General features: G+C 39.3%; 2 protein-coding genes across 9 annotated transcripts in view; both read right to left on the bottom strand.

The window, feature by feature from the left end:
* The window catches only part of KIAA0408 (KIAA0408 ortholog), a 34,592-nt gene extending 16,435 nt beyond the window's left edge, over positions 1–18,157 (bottom strand). For 2 of the 5 annotated variants that reach the window (XM_053222264.1, XM_027056956.2), the window contains exon 1: positions 4,375–4,919. The gene's annotated coding sequence lies outside the window, so the exon portion shown is untranslated. Of the gene's footprint in view, positions 1–4,374; positions 4,930–18,014 lie in introns of those variants that run through there. The other 3 variants (XR_008298346.1, XM_053222266.1, XM_053222267.1) reach the window with 3 other exon arrangements.
* A 25-nt stretch (positions 18,158–18,182) lies between these two features.
* Positions 18,183–22,681, bottom strand: part of SOGA3 (SOGA family member 3) — a 44,359-nt gene continuing 39,860 nt past the window's right edge. Inside the window, exons 6-8 of one of the 4 annotated variants that reach the window (XM_027056955.2) lie at positions 19,749–20,924; positions 18,950–18,988; positions 18,187–18,321 (exon numbers count right to left, since the gene is read on the bottom strand). In XM_027056955.2, the coding sequence (XP_026912756.1) occupies positions 18,977–18,988; positions 19,749–20,924 (1,188 nt within the window). In that variant the 3' untranslated portion in view covers positions 18,187–18,321; positions 18,950–18,976. Of the gene's footprint in view, positions 18,322–18,949; positions 18,989–19,748; positions 20,925–22,681 lie in introns of all 4 variants that reach the window. The other 3 variants (XM_053222263.1, XM_053222262.1, XM_027056954.2) reach the window with 3 other exon arrangements.

Genomic DNA, 22,681 nt, shown 5'->3' with positions numbered 1-22,681 from the left:
TATAAGTCATCTAAAATTTCTGAGATTTAGTTTATTTATGTTAAAATGGAAGATACTTACAGGGTTGTTATAAAGATTAAATGACATATGGCATGCAAGATAGTTTGAAAATTTTAAACATTTTCCCTATTTTTTGCTTTAAAAGATATTGGTCTGACTTCTACTAAAAATAATTTTTATTAAGAAAGTCATATAGGGTGCCAGGCTGGCTGGGTCATTGGAGCAGACGACTCTTAATGTTGGGGTCATTAGTTCAAGTTGAGTGTAGAGCGTACTTAAAAAAAAAGAAAGAAAGACATAGACATTTATTAGTGGGTAGAAAAGCATGTTTAAAATGTTTAAACCATCATCTAAGATAATCATGTCTATTAAAAGTCTGTATCTTCAGGTTTCTAGGCCATGACCGAAATGTGTTAATTTACCAGGTAGTGGCTTATGCTAATCATGAGCAAAGTGCCCCCAGGGTCTATAGCTGCTCGGATGTTGGTGCTGTGGAATGAAGCCAACATAACCAGGCAGCAAGCCCCATTTTGTAGTTGCAGAAAATGGCTGCATATTTCGTGTCCCAAATATAAGATAAACATTGAAGATTAATTTTATTTTTATCAGACTGTTCTGAACATGCATATACGAGTGGTAAACTGTTCCAAACATAGTTTGAGCTGCAATCTATCAATGAATTATAACAGACTAGTAAGGATAAAAAAATGTCAGTGCTATATGAGGGCTCCACCTTCAAAAACAGCCTAAAAATATTGAGATCTACATTGTTATTCTTCTCTTAAACTATTTCCCACAGACACTTTGGTCATTTTTACCTACTTCTTGACACTCCCAATACTATGACTAACCCAGTCAAGAAAAAGAAGTAATTTCAGATTTAGCCACTTGAGATGTTATCATGTCTCATTTTATCCACTTAGCCATGCTCTTTTTCTAATCCCATTTTCCATCTTCTCTGTCATCCTTCCTTCCTTTGACTACCTCCCACACCAATGAGCCAGGGACCACATGTACCTGCCATTACCAATGCTAGTTGCCCAAAATAAATATGTCAGTGAAGACCTAACAAAATGAAGACAGTAAAGAATATACATGATTTTGTTTTTTGTTTGTTTTGGAGACTCTGTCATTAATCTTGATTACCTAGTAATCTTTTAAGTTCATCTAATAATTATTCACAGGAAATGCAGACAGTGCTTATTTTTAGACTGGTAGACTGCTTTAAAACCATATGTAATTAACTGTGAGCTGAAACTATCTTGCTCACTAGCAGGTAGTTAACACTAGGACTTCTTAGGAAGAGTGGAATGAGTGGTTTAAGACCTCAAGAGATAGTTGGAAACGAACCAAGGAAATTATAGAAAAAAAGCATACTTCTTTCAGGCTAGCTGGAAAAGAGGTGCTATGACCATCCATGATTCATCCCGTCTTTAAGCACTGTAGATGTTCAGAAATCATCATAAAGTTTCTCCTATAGTTATGTACAAATGGCCCCAATTTTTCTTTCTATTGCTAACTCTTCTAGAACCACTCCAGACCAGGGTTAAAAGGTTAAAAGATGCCAGACCCTTCCTCTTTTTTTCTTTTCTTTTCTTTTTTTCTTTTTCCTTTCCTTTCCTCTTTTCTTTTTTCTCTTCTCTTCTTTTCTTCTTTTCTTTTCCTTTCTTTTCTTTTTTTCTTTTCTTTACAGTCTAACTCAGTCTAACTCAGGCTTGCTCCTTGTAACAGCACTATATATGAACCCAGGTAATGTTCCCAAAGCAGACAGAATCCTGCACTTAACTGCAAAGACCACTCATCATTTACTATGGACAAGGGCCAATCCACACAGCTTCCCCTCTCCAGGGCCAGGCCCCTATCTAGTGCCAGGAAATGTCATGGTTATGGATCAAAACCAAGCCTTTGAAAGAAAATTCCTATAGAGCAATATCTGTGCCAATTTTTGTGGGAGGATTTATTTTGCCTTCCTAGCATCTATGTCTCGTTATAAATGTCAAATATAGTATGACTGAATTTATTGCTTTCTCCTCCAAAAGTAAAATGGGGTCCAGAGAGTCACTGCAGGGATTACATGAACATAAGAGAGAGAATGCTTAATAAAAGTCTCTCACATCATTCTGAACCATAGTGGGTGCTCAATAAATGCCTGTTCCTTGGTTTCTTCCTTCTGTCCTTCCCTCTTTTTCTTTTCTTCCCTCCCTCCCTCCTTGCCTTCAATTATCCTTCTTTATGTTTTGTTTCTCCAGAATAAAACTGAAGATTTTCACATTTTTTTGGTTAGTAAATTAAGAGAAGCAAATCTAATTGTGTGAACGCTCATGTTTTCAATGACTTTCGTTTGCCCTCGTTATTTTTCAAGTATTTTAGGATACGTGGCAGGTTGAATATTCAGAAAATTTTGTATTGTTAGCAAAGATTTGGATAGATAAATCTTATATAAAACTGCTTTTATTATAATTCTCCTTAAATATTAAAAAAATCAACTAATGGGGGCAGCTTTGGAGGGACTTAATGTTCTATGATGAGAAGTTATGGGGTAAAGTGGTTCAGCAGATTCTAAAACTCATTTTCACTGCTCTCTACTGATGCAAATACAAAAGTTCTCTTTGTTTCTAGTTGTCACTCTTTTTCACCCACAGATATTGGCATCTATGTGGGAGAGAAGGAAGGATTACTGCTATCTGCATCCCTCCCTGTGTCGCTATCAATTCACTCCATGCACAATTTCATTCAGAATAAAAATTTATTAGAGCACCTGTAAAAGGGTAGAGTGAGCTGCATTACTCAGTCATGCACACGTTCTTTTCTCAACAACTCCAAGGTAGCATTATACAATCCGTGTAACCTACTTCCGAGCCCCTGAGGCCGAGGCTGGAAGTCAGAATTGTTGGGTTGTGAGTGGGTTGCATGAGTATGGTGATGGGAGGAAAATAGTTCTGCTTACTTAGGCCCCACTAGCAGGCAGCATTTAAGAGCAACTTAGGAGTCTCACAATAAATTATTTTAATTTCTCAAATTAGCCTCCGTGTGGTCATAGGAACACTTCTTTGAGGAGTGTTCCATTCTCACTACACCTGGGTCAGTACCATTTTACCCACCATCTCCCCAACTGGAAACTGGACACTAGCCAAACAAATCAGCATTACGGGAGCTGACTCGCTACTTCTCTCTTCTGAGATTTTTGTTCAGAGTATTGTTTCTTGCTCTCCCATCTCCTTTTTCTAAACATACTTTTCCTATCATCAAAGATTTTTCATTTGTAGGAGGTTACAAATGAATGTTGGCATGCTACGCACCGTGCTACTCAAAATTCCTAGAAGAATCATTGGTCCTAGAGATGCTTTGCTTCTAACTTTGAGGGATTTAGAATTCCCATGCCTATACCCATCAGAGTTATGCATCAAGATTCTCTAGCTCTTCCTCCAGGCTATCAATCATTTGCATCATTTCAGCTAATTAACAGACCTATTCCTACCCTATTGTTTTACTAGCAAATGCATCTTTCCAAAGACAATGATTTGATTTGATTGCAGGGCAAAAAGGAATATTTTTTTTATTGCTATTTCTTGCTATTTCAACATGTTCCTCATGTTCCAAAAGGGTCAAAGAGATACTACTACATGCAAGTCTGAAGAAATACTTTTGTCTTCTCATTTTATTACCTTCTTCTTCCTTGTTTTTCCCCCAGTTAGACACTCAAACTAGAAAACACCCAAAATATAGGTGTACTGATTTTACATCTCTTAAAAAAGAAAAGCTTTGAAAGAGACTTTAAGTATCTAAAATTAATTCGCTTAAACAATAGAAGATGTAGTGGTAAGGTCCCCTTCTAATTACAGATTAGTTGGTTATGCATGGCACACACTTCCACTAAAATTACAGAAACACTACTCATGTAGTGAGCAAACGCCATCATCTTGAATGAACTACGTTTATTTTTCTTTGTAATTTTCAAATACCAATAACCTCATGGGTTTTGAATTTTACTTGCAAACGTAAGAAGTCTTCATCCTAATTAAAAACAACATTCTGATAAATACATTTAGTGAAATCCTGCAGTAGGCAAAGTGCTGTTCAAAGTACTGAGAAGCAGTGTTTTAAAAACAGTTTCAGAGGGCGGATGTCATTGTCAGTCCAGAGTTGAGAAATCCACTCACAACAGCTGGACCTTCTCATCCCTGGGCGTCAGTAAAATCCGTTATGCACCCCGCCCCACTGTTTTTACAGCCCAGACGCAGACACTGAAACAGGCGGATGTTGAAATAATCTTGCACTTAAACAGTGCCCATAGTTTAAAACACATCAGCAGTAGCCCCTCTATATTTTGCCACAATGAATCACTTGATTTCAAACGGTTAGGAAGAAACATACCTTTTAGCTCTGGGGAGAAATCCTATGGATGTTCCACCATTTGGTCAATCTAGCAATGGAAGGATAGCTAGGTTTTTTTTTAAAGACAAAAGTCTCAGCTCGGTGAATTTTGCTTCTTTGCAGAAAATGGGAATGCAAAATACATCCAACCATGCAAGAGAGCAGTACTGGCAAATCCCTTTTAAACCTTCACTCCTTTCACAAATCAAGAAGCCGCTCAGGTCAGTGTCACAGCAGCAGCTGAGACTCCTGTGACGTCAGATACTTGGAGGCGGCCTTCAAGCCACTCTTCCAACCAGAGCTCTGTAACTTTAGAGCAGCTCATACTCTGGGTAAACAACTCCAGGTCCAGGACATTTTTAGCTTTTATAATGGAGCCCACTATTTTCAAACTTGCCAAAAGGGCTGGTGTTAATATCACACAATGACAATGGCCAATTTTAGAGGTTATTTGAAAAAGTCACCTCCTTTTTTATAGTCAAGAATTATTTCCTTGCATACTTCTCTCTCTCCCTTTTTCAGTGAGAATCAGAATGCACTCTTCAGTGCCTTGAGAAGTTGGTGTCTGGATGTGGCATAACAACATGTGCAACAATTATATACACACACACACACACACATACACACATACACATATATATAATGTAATATATTTAATATATATATACATATATGTATGTAATATGTTTAATCTCCAAAGATTTATGAAAACGTATCAAACTTCTGTCTTTAAATAAAGTAGGAGTGGGACATATATAAAGACCAGCCTCAAACTCTTTGTGTTTCTATGACAGCTTGCTGTCTGTATCTACAATAGTGATGTCTTTCTGCCAGAGGAAACCAGAGACCATAGAAAAGAATAACACTTATTATGGGAGGGAAAAAAACCAATGAGATGCCCATGTGTTTGTTTTCAGTTGAGGTGTACCACAGCCCAAGTATATGGAGAGGCTCCTTAAACCATGGCCAAATTGATCTCTCCTGGAAATGCCAGGGAAGATGCCTCTCTCCAGCAACATTTGCAGGTTGCATGTGAACTTGTACATGCATCCATCTGCTCATGTTTGGTTTAACTGAGTTAAAGAAAGTGTCTAACACAATTCTGTGTCTATTTTAGCAAATAAGCCATTTAAGGGTTTAAATACTAAGATCTTATCCTCAAGTCTGAAGAATTTCCTCTGTGTGGTCATTAAAACGTTACATATTCACTTTCACGTTATTTTTGCCTGCTTCCATATGAATATTTCATGGGGACCTCAAAAGTTTAATTATAGTAACCTGCCCATGGTAACACTTTAGTACATATAGTACAATTGAAGGAAATCATGCTCTGTGTTTTGAAAGCCTGGCATCATAATTTCAAAAGCAATAACAGTAATAATAGTTATAGCAATAATAGTGATTACTCATAGAGAGACAGCTCTCTGCAAAGCTCTGGGCTAAGTACTTAGAATATATCTTTATCCTAGTTCACCTTCATAGCAAATATATCTGTAGATATTATTACCCTGATCTTACTGATAAAACCATGGCTGAGAGATGTCAAGTATCTTGCTGAAGTTTGTAGAAAAACATGTGGAGGAATAGAGCTTGGAACTGGTTTTTCTTTTCTTTTCTTTTTAAATTTTTAAAAATTTATTTATTTATTTTGAGAGAGAGAGAGCAAGCACAAGCAGCAGAAGGGCAGAGAGAAGGAGAGACAGAATTCCAAGCATGCTCTGCACGATCAACACAGAGCCCAATGCAGGGCTTGAACTCCTGAACTGTGAGATCATGACCCGAGCTGAGATCGAGTGAGATGCCTACAGACTGAGCCACCCAGGCTCCCCAGAACTGGTTTTTCTAACTGGAGATGCGAGAATTTTGCCACAGAGGTCTTGGTTTCTTTTTTTTTTTTTAATTTTTTTTTTCAACGTTTGTTTATTTATTTTTGGGACAGAGAGAGACAGAGCATGAACGGGGGAGGGGCAGAGAGAGAGGGAGACACAGAATCGTAAACAAGCTCCAGGCTCTGAGCCATCAGCCCAGAGCCTGACGCGGGGCTCGAACTCGCGGACCACGAGATCGTGACCTGACTGAAGTCGGACGCTTAACCGACTGCGCCACCCAGGCGCCCCGAGGTCTTGGTTTCAATTCTATTGCCACCACTTATCTGTGTGAATTTTCAAGTGTGTTTCGTCTGTAAAGGGATAATTATATTTACTTCATGAGGTTGTTGTAAGAGTATGAGGGGACACTTTTAGTGCCAAGCACACAAAAAAAGTTGGTTTATTTCTGCCTCTAACCTTACCAGGACAGGAGGATAATCCTGGGGTGGGGCAAGGGATTGCCCCAAAGGACCTCTACAGAATTATCTAATAACATTGTTCCCCCTACACTCTCTTCCATTCCAAACCTCTTAATTTCCATGAGTCCTTTGTGAATTGAATCAAGACTTTTCTAAATTCTATCAGAACTTCAGATAATATGCAGCTAAGTATGGGAGAAATGATGTTGGGCTATACTCTATAGTATTACTCAATAGTACCTATTCGAATGCCCCCCTTCCATGGAAGCCCCAATAATTATTTATTGCAGGTGCTTCCATCTGCTTCTTTTCATGGTAAAACCGACCTTAAATTACACAGAATCAAAAACTAGGGAGAGACACTGACAAGAATTTCACTCCAGGTATATCACTTATTCTAGTATTTACCAACCCTTTTGTGGAATAATTTTTTTTTGTATGTAGTAGCTTCAATTTCCATGCTGTATTATATACCCAGAAGATGAAAGCATACAAAGGCAATAAATATTCAGTGCAGATGCTTTTGAATCTTTTCACTAAAAACTTTTAAGAAAACTTTGAGAAACATTCCTACTGGTATGTATATAAAACGAATGGATTAAAAAGACCGATGCTGGTATATTCAGCCCTTTAATGATATTCAGATATCTTGAAGTGCCTGACATTTTCAAGCAGCTATCAGAATGGCTGAAAACATTATGGCAAAAATGCAATTTGTTGTATACTCTAGATTACTTTAAACCATTTCAATATTTACACCTTCAAATATGAAATTGGCCCAAATAATTGCTCTGTATATTGAAGAGAATTTGGAAGAATCATGCATATCTGGTGACATACTGATCCTAATTCAAAGTATAGCTAAGGGATAAGGACATGTATAACATAATATTTAATGTAAAGTAAATGCAGCAACATGAGCTGCTTCAAGAATCATAAAAGAGAATCCTGAAAAGGATTTGAAAAGGTCTACATGCATAATGATATTAGGCCACAAACTAAAACATTTTGGAAAGGGTGAAAAAGGAATATTGACTACATAAATGTTTCTTGTTGAAGGTGTTTCTAGATTTAGAGAATTCTAGAGCCAGAAAGAACCTCTGAAATCATCTAGTCAACCCTCTCATTTTATAGCTGAGGAAAGAGGCCTTGATGTTAGGTCATCTGCTTAAGGTCACAGAGCCACTTACTAGCAAAGCCAGGAATAGAATTCTGGTCTTCTCATTCTTGGTGGAGTGCCTTGAAGTTTAAAATTCCATGGAGTTCAAGGGAAGGGAACAGAACCCAGGGATAGGGGGTTGGGGCATGAGAGGTTGAATTCTGGCCTTGTCAACTTTTAAATGCAGTCTTCTGTTAAGTCCATACGAGGGAGATGACATTCCATCTTCCAAGTACAACACAGGAATCAAATAGCAGAGTATTTACCTTGATGACAGCTTGTCTAAAGAGGCTGTGTCTTGAGATAATATAAATCTTGGGTCAAAATGCAAAGACAAATGGATTTTCATTTAGTGGTTGAAGGAAATCTGGAAATAGACGCTCCAATTTTGCCTTTAGCAGGCCAGTACACATTTAATTTATAGTTTGCATCTAAGTGATGATTTTGAAGCATCACAAAGTAGTTATTTATTTAGTCTCTTTATGCTGTGACAACTACGGTTGTGTATGAGGCTGGGTGGCTTCTGACTTCTTGCTTGTATAGTTTTTCTGTTCCTTTTCTTTTCTTCTTGAACCATATCTACCAGTTGAAAGGGTACTGTGTTTCTACTTTCCTTGGCAAGCAGATGGAAACAATTGGAAAAGTGATGACTTTGAAAAACTGAACTCGGGGCGCCTGGGTGGCTCAGTCGGTTGAGCGTCCGACTTTGGCTCAGGTCACGATGTTGCAGTCTGTGAGTTTGAGCCCCACGTTGGGCTTTGTGCTGACAGCTCGGAGCCTGGAGCCTGCTTCGGATTCTGTGTTTCCCTCTCTCTCTGCCCCTCCCCCCATATGCTTTGTTTCTCTGTCAAAAATAAACATTAAAAAAAAAAAAAACTGAACCCATTCTAATGCATATTAAAATTTAGATGCTCTTACAGATGTCATATTTAAAATAATCCTTTCCTTTAGAATAATGCACGTTTTGCAATTTTCATAATACTTTATGATATAGGATCTCAGTTGCTTAGCAGGACTCTCTTGACTCTTAAATTATCTTCCATTTCTAGGGAGAGGTCTTGGGCACTCCAATTAGCATTCCGTGTAACAAATATCTGTGAGCATCAACTCTGTGCCAGGTATACTGTCAGACCCTAAGGCCCAGAAGAAGAATAAGATAAATCCTTGTTTGCAGCAAGCTTGGTCAACTCTGAAGATTCCTGAAATGTAACCTGTGGCATTGACTGTCCACATTCTGAGCAGCCCACGACCTTGAAATAAACTTATAAATGAAAGCAAAGAGCCTCTCCTGGTGGTCCCCATTCCATCAAGGTGACCACAAACTTGTGGCACTCCCAGACTTACTGGACACTGCAATCACTCAGAGAATTATATATAAAAAAAAAAATTATGAAAGCTGGAACTTGCCCTCAGATTTTTGGAATCAGGTCATCCAGTGATGAGGCCAAGGTTTCTTAATTTTTATAAAGTTCCACAGCTAATTCTGTCAAATTTGGTCCTGTGTTATTTTAGTCCTAGAATGACAGAGTTTGGATTTTGTGTTAGTGATAGAAATATAATTTTGATACTTATACAAGAGTCTGTTTTGGTTTATAAAATTATAAGAGTCACACACAGAGTATTTATTACCCATGAAAGTTACATATTTAGATTGTTGTGTTTCAGTGAATGTGCTTATTTTCCCAGTGCTGGATGTCTTCCCTCTGGAATCATGGGATGCTGGCTCTCTCTTCTTTCTGAGGGCTGGTGGCATGTCAACAGAGTTTTTAGCCAAGCAGATCTGTCATGGGGCTTATGTACAGGCATTTCCAGATGACAGAAATATTAAAAAAAGAAACAGTTTTAAACTATCTGTTCTTTTTAAGTACTGGTCTGTATTCTGAAGAAACAAAACATAAAAACATTTTAGAAGTATGGGCTATTTAAAACTAGAGATAGATCTTGCTTACTGTTCTTAAATTAGTTTTTAGCATCTCATTATATTATTTCCAGATTCTTGAATTAGGAGATTTTGATAATGATGACAACAATATCTAAATAAAAGGACTGACTGTTCTAGGGCTACCTCTTATTCTAGAAAAGAACCTTGGGAACGTCGGTCCACCACAAGAGGGCTGCCCTGAGTCACTTCTGTCTGGAAGGAAGTTCTAGCAATACTGTGGGGCTGAGAGAGGCCATTTAGCCAGTATAATCTGAAGATACAGCAATAAGTCCCCCGCCTTCTCCGAGAGTTGCTAGCCCACATATATCTTCTACCACAAATGTTCAATTTATCATCATTAGGTGGTAGCACTATATTTCCCATTTGTGACTGTCTAATAAAATTTCATTGACAGAAGAAGCAGTTACATCTTGGCTAGTCACATCTTGGCACATAAAAGAAGAGCTAGAACACAGAAGTGACTGGAAGGAACAAATAAATATAGGTAAGCTTTGACTGCAGCCTGGGAAAAGAATCCATTACACAAGACATGGAGTGGGGAGACAGAGGGAAGATCAGAACAGGATGCTGTATGGGTGGGTGCCCAGGTGGAAAGAAATGTGACATCATGGTGTGGGAAGGCTACAGTAAAAAAATCTAAAGATAAGGGTATAGACAGGCCATAAGCCCCAGTTCAGTGCAGCCCTGCCCCTACTCAATCAGAGCACTCTCTGGAGCCCCCAGACTCATGGCCCACACCAAGGCCTCTCAATAAGTCCACATGAGACAAAAACACAGTACCCACAAGGCTGTGCTTGCCCTGACACTATATTCTTTTGTTGATGTTGTTGCCATTGAAATATTTTGCACAGGAAAACTCCCATGACTTCATTCTTATCTATTCTGAGTTTACCCTGCTTGTCTGAATCTATCCACTTTCTACAAATATCAGTACTTCAAACAAATAGCTACTTATGAACAAACTATATTCCCTCTAAGGTGAGGACATGAGTTTGTTCTCTTGAAAAGCTTTCTCACCTCAAGATTTGTGACATCCAAGGCTGAGGGATCCTTAATTTCCATCAATACCTCCTTTGGCTGCTTCACTGTGGCTTTTCTCCCTACATGGAATCTAAGCAGTTAGAGTAATGCTAAGACCCTCCATGCAGTGGCCCTGGTGCCTCAGCAGATATGCAATTCCTTTCAGAAGGTATAGGAGCTCAGATTCCTGGGAGTCACCTAAAATCCAGAGTAAATTAGTTTTGCTGACTTGTTAACTTCTCCCCCTGAAGTTCTAAATGACTGACTGAAGCTGACACCTAAGTTGTTCTATTTAAAAAGTTGAGGTATATGAGGGCGCCTGGGTGGCTCAGTCAGTTAAGTGCCTGACTTCAGCTCAGGTCATGATCTCACAGTTTGTGAGTTCGAGCCCTGCATCAGGCTCTGTGATGACAGCTCAGAGCCCGGAGCCTGCTTTGGATTCTGTGTCTCCCTCTTTCTCCGCGCTCCCCTGACTCATGCTCTCTCTGTCTCTCTCTCAAAAATAAATAAACATTAACAAAAATTTAAAAAGTTGAGGTCTGTTTTCCCTATCCGGGAGTTAATGATACAGAGGAAATGAGATGGATTGTGCAAAAGTTGCACATGTTCATGAAAAACAAGAAAGGGAATTATAAAGTAGATGCTAAGTGGAGTTTTCTGACTTTAAGAAATAATAGACTCTATCAGGTATATTTCAAAAAACAAGCTCTTAAATTCCCTTTCCTTTGAGGGAATTTGAGGCCAGTAGGGAAACTGATATGCTTCTTTCTGCCCCTCACACCCTCTTAATTTTCAACGCATAGGTTAAGGCAGGTACTTTCAACATGAACTTAAAAGAGCTGACTTGTGGACTTTCAGGGTACATTATGTTGGACAACCTCAGAGAGGAACAAATGCTATTTGCCAGCCTTTGATAATCACTTAATGCGTCTTGTTTGTTAATGTACACATTTAAGCAACTCAACTCAACTCAGAAGGGACTACAGAAAATAAAAAACACACTTTTTTCAGAATCAATCATTTCCAGAGCTCCATCTCTGGCGTATGCAGTATAAAAATTCCTGAAATAGTTAAATCATTTCTTCTCTCTCTCTTTTTTTTTTTTTTAAGTTTATTTATTTTGGGAGAGAGAGAGCAAGAGCAGGGGAGGGGCAGAGACAGGGAGGGAGAAAGAATCCCAAGTAGGCTCTGAACATTAGCGCAGAGCCCTACACGGGCCTCAAACTCATGAACCACGAGATTACGACCTGAGCAGAAACCAGGAATGAAACGCTTAATTGACTGAGCCACCCCAGTGCCCTGCTGCACCTTTTCTTAATGCTGTCAGGATATCTGCATTTTAGGAAGTGAATTAGGGTTCTAAAGTTTTCTAAAAGGTTCTAATTTTTAAATTTGTGCTATCCTCCATATTTAATATTTAATATTTATTTTGGTATAAGATAAAAACTTTTATTTATTTAACATATCTAAGAATATACTAATAACTTAAAAGAAAAATAATCAAAACAAAAGCAAAATATTATGAACTGAGCTTGAATTATGGTTTAGAACATTCTAAAACACAACATGAATACTTTTTAAAAGGCTGAATAACTGCTAAAATTCACTATATATTCTTATATCAAGTAAAGTTTATATTTATAAAATTTTGTGATTTTTATTTTCAGATATTGAGTTTTGATGGTACCCTATTTTGAAAAATAGCTACAGAAAAACTTATACAACTATGAACTAAAAGCATTTTGTAATTTTAACAATGAAACTGAATAATCAGGAAATGTCAGCATATTTATGTTTATTAAATATAAACATCTGAGATATACAATGAAGCTCTTTAGGATGATATAGCCTGGCTTAACAACGGGCAGTGAAAAGTAGAAATTTCTGAATTTCTCCTCTTTTTTTAAAGAGGTGGTTGTCACCCCTACTGCTCCTATTCTCTGATCAAGTGAAGTTATAACAGTACTTGAAAGTTGCTCCTGGAAATGTTTAAAAATTAACTCACAGCTTCACTAGGAAAGTCACAGAGTTATTTTAAAACTGAGAGTGAGTAGTGTAGAGTGAGTGACTGAGTCTCTAAGCAGAGAAGGCATGGATTGAAATGTATTTATTAGGTTCTATGGAAAGGATCTTAAAAGATTCTATGATTCTGAACAGACTGTCAGAAGGACCAACATTTAAAACAGCTACCATCACTTCCCCGTGTCCCAACTGATCACACAAAAGTACTACTGAGAAGCATTTGGTATGTTATCACATTTATTATTGCCTCTATAAAGGATTTCCTGTCATGTCCAGGCCATAAAGCTTTCTTACTCTGTATGAGTTTCCCTTTGGAATCCCACAAGCTATTGAGAATACCAGGACGTACTCAAAGGTTAATCTAATCAAAATATGGATGCAATCACTTCCCCTACCAAAGCTAGTTCAAAACTACAGAGAATCAAAATGATCTCTCATTAGACCTGATTGGTTTATAACTAGAGTTTAAGCAGTAGTGTCTTCGTGAATACTATTTTTGAGTTGTACCAAATTCCAGCAGTTTAACGAGCAGCCAACTTTTCTCACTTTGTGATATCATCCTCCACTCGTTCTCCTCAATCCTTGCATTCAATGAGTGCATCTGACCTGAAGCATGACTCCGAGATGGAAGCAGGCTGTAGTTCTACTGGAAGACAGCTGCGAATGCTGCACCAATATGGAGTTCAGACTTAGTTACCAAGCTGACATTCCCTGGCAGCCGATTAAATAACCATATCCCACTCTACCACACGAATTGAAGTGAAAGTTGGAGAATGCAGGCCAATACACATTCCAGGCTCAGCACTGAATTTTCCTTTGTTTTATGAGTTTGAGTAGTTCTGCTTAAAAATAGCCAACTAAATTTTTTTCTTAAATCCAGGCCAAATTACCAAAGACACTCCTTCCTACGCCCAAGAATGTGCATGCAAGGGAATTTTCTACAACAAGGTTTACTTGTTTGAATTATCTTCAGATCTAAGGATGAGGCTGGTGTTTTGATCAGCCCAGACCTGTCTTGGTTAGCCTCTCCTTTCTTATTCAGGCCACAAGACATGTTGAGGTATATGTAGCACCCCTGTATTTGTTTATTTACAGTATCATTCCATCCAAGAAAGCCTCGGGATTTTATTGTTTTCTTGGGGAAATCTAACATGCTGTCAAGTGTCCAAAATAAATTGCAACCACGAGCCTTTTTGTTTTTACACTGGTTTTACACTTAAACAATTAGCTGTTTACATATCTGTCCTGGTCAGGCAACCAATAAAAAGTGCTAAAAGAGTAAAAACCAAATTTTACTTTGTACCTAACAGCCATCACTTTACAATGTTTGTTAAACAGACAAAGGATCTATGTAATCTGCTGCATTATCACATCTCTTGTGTATGATTTCTCATCTTGGTTTGGATGGTAGAGTCAGTTGGCACTCATCATTCCCGGAGCGTTTGTAGTGCACCACATGGGAAGCTTTGTGGCAGAGATAACTGTATAAAAATCCACAAAATGGTAGATTGTCAGGGTGTATGTGTGGGGTCATCTTGAGGCTTTAATGGAGCGCATGCATGTGCCTATATCGCCAGGTGTGTGCATGACCCTGCACATACACACTGCCCATGTTCATTTTCCTTTCTGTCATATATTATTCCTATTTGTCTACTCTAATTATGTATGTTGATTTTGAGAACCTGTATTAAGAGTTTTCTAACACCGCACCACTGTGGAATTAGAACCACTTTGTCATAGTGGCAAGGGCAAATAATGAAACTTTAAGGTCTACTCAAACCTAGACAACTTTTGATTGTATATAGTGGGTATCACATAGCTTACCCTAGCTTTGGTTTAGGCTGTGTGTACATATTTTAGATAACTCAAACATCTCAAGAAATGATTCTTCAGGGTTTAAGAAAATACAAATACCTGGACTCAAAAATTCAGTTTCAGTTAGTGAGGTAGGGCCTCAATTTTAGAAACATACCAGGAATGCTGATGTGCAGATAGGATTGAAAACCACTGATCTAGATACTTAGTTCTTGATCCTTCTTCTCACAATAAAGAAAGTTAAAATTCTCAAGCCTGTTTCTTAAAGCCACACAGTGTAGTTCATATCCATGATACTTCTGAAGTGAATATGTGCACTGCATATCATGCTTCATCAGAGGGACAATATTAACAATTTGGGTGGGACAATTATTTGAGATTATGACTCGTTTCCTCTTACTGCCAATGGAGCTTCTCCATCATTGTCACAACTTATAACACCTCCATTAACCACCAAATGTTCCATAAGTACCTGAGAATCATTGCTTTGGTGGATGTATCTGGCTTCAAAGGCAATAAACATTTCAGATACATTTCAGCCATTAAATATTTACTTTCAGTTCTGTTGACAAAATGGTCTCGCTGAGATGGCAGACTTGAGGCTTATCACGGATCTAACACACAGACTTTGATATTTAAAGTGGTTGTTTCCACTGAGATTTTTTTGTAAAGTAAACTTGAATGATTTGATCGAATCAGTGATTGAATGATTGATTAAATATAGCATTTACCTTATTTCATTTCTTCTTGTCATTAAGTTCTTTTTTTTTTTTTAAGTTTATCCATTTATTTTGAGAGAGAGTGCATATGAGCAGGAGAGGGGCAGAGAGAGAGAGAAAGAGAGAAAAAGAACTCCAAGCAGACTCTGTGCTGTCAGTAAAGAGCCATACACAGAGCTTGATCTCGTGGCTGTGAGATCTGAGTTAAGATCAAGAGTCAGATGCTTAACTGAGCCACCCAAGTGGCTCGTGATGTTCTACCTAGCCTTTTGAAATTTGTTTTGTTTAATGTTTATCTATTTTTGAGAGACAGAGACAAGACAGAGAGTGAGTGGGGGAGGCACAGAGAGAGAGAGGGAGACACAGAATCTGAAGCAGGCTCCAGGCTCCCAGCTTTCAGCACAGAGCCTGATGCGGGGCTCAAACTCATGAACCATGAGATCATGACCTGAGCCAAAGTCAGGCGCTTAACTGACTGAGCCACCAGGCGTCCCATCTACCTAGCCTTTTGAATCTCTAAGATGAAAAGTCAGAAGTACATAGTGACAGATTCTGTTGACTAACTACTCCTCACTCCAGATCTCTCTTCCTTCCAGAATAAAACAAAATAAAAACCAAAAAGAAATTTAAAAACATGGAGATTAAGAGCAGTTATTTTTAGTACAATTCTGTGCTTTATAGAATTAAATGAAATTTAACATACAAATTTCAGTTCTCAAAAAATGTTAGCTATTATTTATTATCATCATCTAGTTATTTGATTGTTAAAGTAAGATGTATTTATGTTCTCTTTCAGCATCATGTAGATAAAGGATTAGGAGCAGGCTCTGACCAGATCTGGCAAAGCTATTTCATGTAAATGGATTACCTTCACTGTTAGAAAGCTCTCTAGAGGAGGTCCCTTTCTTCAACTTACTATTTATTTTAATTATTAGTAATTTATACATATTGAGATTTCCCTTGTAAGTTTAAATATATATATATATATATATATATCCATGTATTTTTAAAAGGATGTGGTTTTTCACTTTTTTTTTTTCCCTTTTTTTTCTTATTTTTTCTTTTCATACTTTTATTTAAACCCTAGTGAGTTAACATGCAGGGCAATATTGGTTTGGGGAGTAGAATTCAGTGGTTCATCACTTTCATACAACACCCAGTGCTCATCATCACAAGTGTCCTCCTGAATACCTATCACCTATCTAGACCATCCCCCACTCACTTCCCTTCCTCAACTCTCAGTTTGTTTTCTATCTGTAAGAGTCTCTTATGGTTTATTTCCCTCTTTCTTCCCCCACCCCCCATATGCTCATCTATTCTGTTTCTTAAATTCCACAGATGAGTGAAATCATTTGGTATTTGCCTTTCTCTGACAGACTTATTTCACTTAGCATAATACACTCTACTTCCATCCGTGTCATTGCAAATGGCAAGATTTCATCTTTTTGATGGCTAATATTCCATTCCATCTTCTTTACTCATTTATCAGTCAGTGGACACTTGCACCCCAAAGTTCAAAAGCAACATTATAAATAATAGCCAAACTATGGAAAGAACCCAAGTGTTCATCAACTGATGACTGAATAAGAGCAGTTATTTTAAACTGAATTGTCAACTATTGTGAAGTTTTTTCCCTTCTTCTTCCTCTTCTTCTTCTTTTTAATTAATACTCAAAGGGAAATGGAGGTACTGGGGGATGAGGATTCAGGAGATTGTTACTAGAACCAATTTTCGTAGTAGAGCAAAAATTTTCCAATGTTATTCTTGATGCTGAAGTGCAAGATACCTCACTTTACCACAGATTTTCGTATTCACCAACCAACCTGCAAACATTTCTGAGTACATAACTTCCACGAATGTTGGTATTTCTGAATCTTGGTGGCAGTGGTGCATTCCAGCTTTCTATTGGGTAAATAGTCAATAAGATGGACAGAATAGGACATTTCAGATATATGGAACCTATCTGGGCCATTTTAAGGATGAGGAGAAATGGGGATGTTCAGTTTCACCTGAGTTTATACTAGAGATCCACTCCCGCTGGAACTCTGCTACTGGCCTTGGATTGCGATTTAATGAAATTCTAGAGAATGACCATATTTTCCTTACTCAACTGTCTGCTATGGAGGCAGTTCTGTGTGGTAATCTATTTATTATAGAGGACAGAACCCCAGACAACACATCTAATCAGCAATGAATGTCCAAGTATAATAGGTAAAGGCAGAAATGGCTGTTTTGACTGGAACTGGTTAAATGCAGTAGGAGGGCTATAACCATTTTCTCAGTGAACTAAGGCCTAATTCGCTCTCATGCTTCTGAACACATCTTTTTAGACAGAATACCACCAGCATTGCAATAAATTATTGAGTTTCTGTGATGGTCACATTTCATTTGTTCACCATAGTTTTCATTGCCATTTACTGGATATCAAAACTAGTTAGTCTGATAGAATCTAGCAAAGTTACTTTATAAATCTGTCTATATTTTGAAATGTGACACCAACTCGTGAATGTCTAGGTTTTCAGTTATCATAATAGTCAACTACTGAGAAATAACTGACAGACTTAGTCAATTTTTACAACCATTCTTACGATTATTTATCAAGAAGAGTACAGCTTAACATGCAAAAGAAAAATATTACAATGACTTATATAAAAAAAGTCACAATTATGTCCTTACCTGAAATACTTTAATGCTTGGGCTTCTTATTGAATTTGGTAGTGGTAAGAGGTGTCTTTTTAAAGAAATAAGCAGTCTTCAGTGTTTTTATAGCATTGATTACTACAGAAATTATACTTCTTTTACTTCTTGTCTTGAAGGGTGAACAAAATAAACAAACTGAAAATACTACAATGAATGGTAAATGATGAAATATTTACAGTACAAAAAACAGTGTAAAAAGGAAGACAAGTTTAAATATTGTTGTGTAAGAAAGTGATGAAAATAATACAAGAATGAGAATAAGTAAAATGATAGGCTGGAACATCTGGGAAGGTAAATGCAGAGACAAAGAGAAGAGTTAATTAATAATAATTTTTAAAACTTAAATTTATATTAACTGATCTAAGCATTCATCCAATTTAAGATGAAGAACCCTCCCTTAAGCCTAGACTTACAAATCTGAAACCTCTTATTATTATACACAGTGCTTTCTCCCACTCTGATCTCTATTTTTCCCCCTGAAGGTATAATTGAAAACCCACATGCTCAACGTGTTCAAAAATCTGCTACAAGGAAACTAAAAACCAACTATTTGACATAATTAGAGAAAAAAAATGAGCTTTAACATTTCAAAATCCAACAAGTTGTATCATAAAACTTTTTTTTTCATAGCAAAGCAGAGCAACATGCAAGGTAAATAAGCAATAGGGTTGCAATTTTTCTAGTTGTGACCAACAGGCAGTTAATTTAATGTCATGCTTCTGTGTAGAGACTGATTTTTGAGTGTAAATCTCTTGCGTGTCTTAAAAGCCATGCATGCTCTTGTACTTCCGTGGCTTCTCCAATGGATACTGGACAGGAGGCTTGCCAGAGAGGTAGCAGTGCCTATGTTTTACAAATTCTCTTTTATGTGGTTAATTCTGACAAAATGCATGGGTCTTTGGCCACCATACCTGGCTAGAGCAGCTCAGTCCAATTCATCAGTTGTGCCTCTACAAATTAGGATGAAGGAAAAATGCTGGTTTTCCCTGTTCGGGAATAGTTATTACTATTTCTTTGAATTAGCGTTGCGTTAAAGCTAACGTAAAACACTCCTTCCCCAGTCCTGAGATTCTCAGCTAGAGAGCTGGCAGTGATGTGTTTCTAGAAATAATGATCATGTTACCACCATTCGTGGCAAAGGAGAGGCTTCCAGTTTTTCCTCTTGGTGGGGCTCTAGACACAATATCACCTCTCTTTACTGCGGGTTTGTACATCTGTCAGTAGTTATACAATACTCCTGGATATTTATTAATGAAAAAAAATTACTTTAAACCCAACTTGAATCTTGGGTTTAATCTTGAACCTGCAAATCTACAACTGAAGATTCCCATTTGGGATCTTCTTGCAGCTTGATCAGTTAGAATCAGTAGAGTAGTACCGAACATGCTGACAAATAATGATGTATCTTCAACATCCTTTAATCTTGACACAAAAACTGAGGGTGTGTGTGCACATTTCCTTTTTAAACACAACAGCGGGGAGGTCGTTACTAAGTGACTGGGTTATGGAGACCTGAGGCCTGAAGAAGGACAGTGTGAGAAAACAGTGTGCTGTGGGGCCACCAAGCCCAGTGAGGCTCTGAGCGGGGGGAAGGGGGGGGGGTCCCTAAAGCGGGGCGTGGAGGTCGGTGCGCGGAGACGCCCCGTCAGGGACCACGAATCCGCGGACCTGCCTCGCCATCGCCGTGGCTCGCAATAGGCAGAACTGTACCTGACTCACGGATATGGGCTCCTCGGCGCCGCGGTCTTCCGCAGACTTGGGCACCTCCAGGCGGTCGATGAAGGTCTGCAGCTCCTTGCGGAAGGCTTTCATCTGCGCGTTGATGCGGTAGAGCAGCTCGTGCTCGCGGATGCGGCTGCCGTCGTCCTCCTCATCCATCAGTCCGAACAGGTCCCCGTTGGCCACGTAGATGCGGGCCTCGGTGATGATGGTGCTGGTGTCGGCGATGAGCCGGTCGATGGTCTTGCCCAGGCGCTCGGCCTCCGAGCGGATGTCCTTCATCTGCTGCCGGTCGGAGAAGCTCTTGGGCCAGGGCCCCGGCGCCGGGTAGAAGGAGCGGGTGGGCGTCAGGCAGCGGATGTTGCGCACCTCCTCCGAGTCGCTCTCGCCGCCGATGGGCCCTTCGCGCTTGCGGTGCGGCGGCCGCGAGTCGTCATCGCTCTCCTTCTTGCCCGCGTCGCTCTCGGCGTCGCTGTCCCGGGGGCTGCCGCGGATGCCCAGGTGCGAGGCCAGGTCGTAGCGCTGCATGTTGGACATAAGCACGCGGTTCTCGTACTGCAGCTGCATGACCTTGCCACTGAGCTCGTTGATCTGCAGGCGTGCCGCCTTCAGCTCCTCCTGCAGAGCCTCGGTCTTGGCGCTGTCGTGGTGCCGCGCGCTCTCGTGGCCGCCGGACTTGTACTTGTACTTGTTGAGCTCCGCCGTGATGCGCTTGTTCTGCTCCTCCAGGTCGGCCACGTTCCGCCGCAGCAGCTCCGTCTCGTCTTCCACCAGCTGCAGGTGCTGCCGCAGCTCCGACAGGGATTCGCTCTGCTCCCTCATGAGGGGGTTGGCCGAGCCGTTGAAGTCGTCCCCCCTCAGGTCGTCCAGTTCGGCCTTCAGGCCTCTGTTCTCCACCTCCAGTTCGACGATTTTCCTGCCCAGGATGTTGGCTTCTTCCTCCACCAGTCGCAGCCGCAGCTTGAGTTCAGCCTCCCTGGTGCTGGGAGGGCCCCCCGCTTCTCCTTTAGGCAGAGGACTGTCCAGATCCCCATAAAAGGATCTGTACTTCTGAAGCTCGTGTTCGAATCTGTCCTTTTCTTTATCAATCTTGGCCATCTTCTTTCTCATCAAAGCGGCTTCTTCCTTCACGAACTGCAGCTGGCATTTTAGATCTTCATTGTCCTCCTCATTTGAGGAAAAGAAGGGAAGAGGAATAGATCATTTTATGTAAATCGAGAAAACAAAGAGGACACCTGCAAAAATAATGGCTTTTTCTTGTAATTAAGATTCAACGAGAGAGCGACAAAGCACGAGAGAAAAGTAGATGACGTATACTTTCTACAAATCATTTAAAATTATTTGGCAGATAAAAAATTAGGACAATAGCACATCCTGGAAACAAAAAGAGAAAGAAATATAAAAAGAGAAACACTGTGGTCATCACTATTCAGCGATTATCATATGTTGTAACTGCACACAACTGTTGGGATGTCATTTCAATAACATTTGTTTCGTATGTTTTACATGATATGAATTCCCCTGTCTATAAATATATGTGAAACCTATTCCCTGGAAGGAACGTGGACTTAACATGCGCTCACTGCCATTTACTGAGCACTGACTCTCAGCCATTTTCTGTAAAGTTCTTTATACATGTGACCTAATTTAATGTCAGTAAACTTACTAAGTGGTATTCATTGAAATACTTGGTTTAAAGATGTTCAATAACTTGTTCAAGGTTACAGAGCTGGTAAGTGGCAAAAGACAAAGGTGAAATTTGAATTCATTTCTGCCTGACTCTCAAGCTTATGATCACTCTAAATGGTCAAAGAGGGTAATCTCTTCTTCCATCTTTATTCAAAGCAGAATTGCCTTTTAAAGGCATTAAAGTAAGGGAATTTTAACACCGGCCTGGCACGTCCAAGGAGAAACTGGACAGTGTTTCATCCAGATCACTTGAAAAGTAAAATGTACTCCCCATCAGCCTGAAATGGATAAAGTTGGTTCTGTCTGGTAAATGGACGGTAGCACAGGCTCAGAGCTAATATCAAAGCACATTTGTCCATGGACACATCTCCCAGAGACAGTTTCCCAAAACTCTCTTCTAAGTACATACTTTGGGTCACTTATGTAACTTCTGTGGGTTTTGTTTTCCTCATGTTTAAATGGAAATAAAAATGCCTTCCTTTCTCAGCCATGAGTCAGCGGTGTTTGAGATGAGTTGTGCTAAAGTAGCAGCAACCACTGGTGGTGAAGGTGAGAATAATAAGCTTCTGCCAGAGATGCTCATTAAATATGAGATGAAAGAGATGACAAGATGGAGAGAGATGAAAGAGACGGAGAGAGCAGGGCACAGGTCTTCTGTCCTCCCATCTGCTAATGAGAATTAGTACGGAAGAGTTGAGAGCTGCTGAGTGTGCAGAGCCTGACCATCCATTCTTTATATTATTATGCCCTGACATTAGCCCTGTGAGGAAGGTGATCTAGGTCTACTTTATAGAAAAGGGAGATGAGCTTCAGAGAGGTTAGTAAACCAGTAGAGCACAAGTTAATAAGTGACAGAGCACATCTGTATTCTGACTGATTCCAACACTCTTATTCTTTCCACTGTACATGTTGCCTCTAGAAAAGCAGCCCAAGAAAAGAAAATTAGGATATTGGGGCAAAATTAAAAAAAAAAAATTAGATGTGTTGGCCTGTATGCTTTCCTCTAGAAGAGGTTTAGAAGAAAGGACAGAAGCGCAGAGAAAAGACAAGAGAGAACCTCAGGAGCACAGCAAGAGAGAAGAATGAGAATGTATGTCACAGGAAGAGCTGACATGAGAATCCATTTCACAAGGGAAGAGAGAAGGTGCTTTGCAAGAGACTATGTGTTGGGCCCTCACACTAATTCAGTGAGGATAAAAGCAAGGACACATTACCATGTTTAATAGCACAGCAAC

Source organism: Acinonyx jubatus, chromosome B2, assembly GCF_027475565.1.
Source record: "Acinonyx jubatus isolate Ajub_Pintada_27869175 chromosome B2, VMU_Ajub_asm_v1.0, whole genome shotgun sequence".
NCBI classification, from domain to species: domain Eukaryota; kingdom Metazoa; phylum Chordata; class Mammalia; order Carnivora; family Felidae; genus Acinonyx; species Acinonyx jubatus.
Note: the sequence above shows the minus strand (reverse complement) of the source record. Positions and strands in the feature narration are given on the sequence as shown.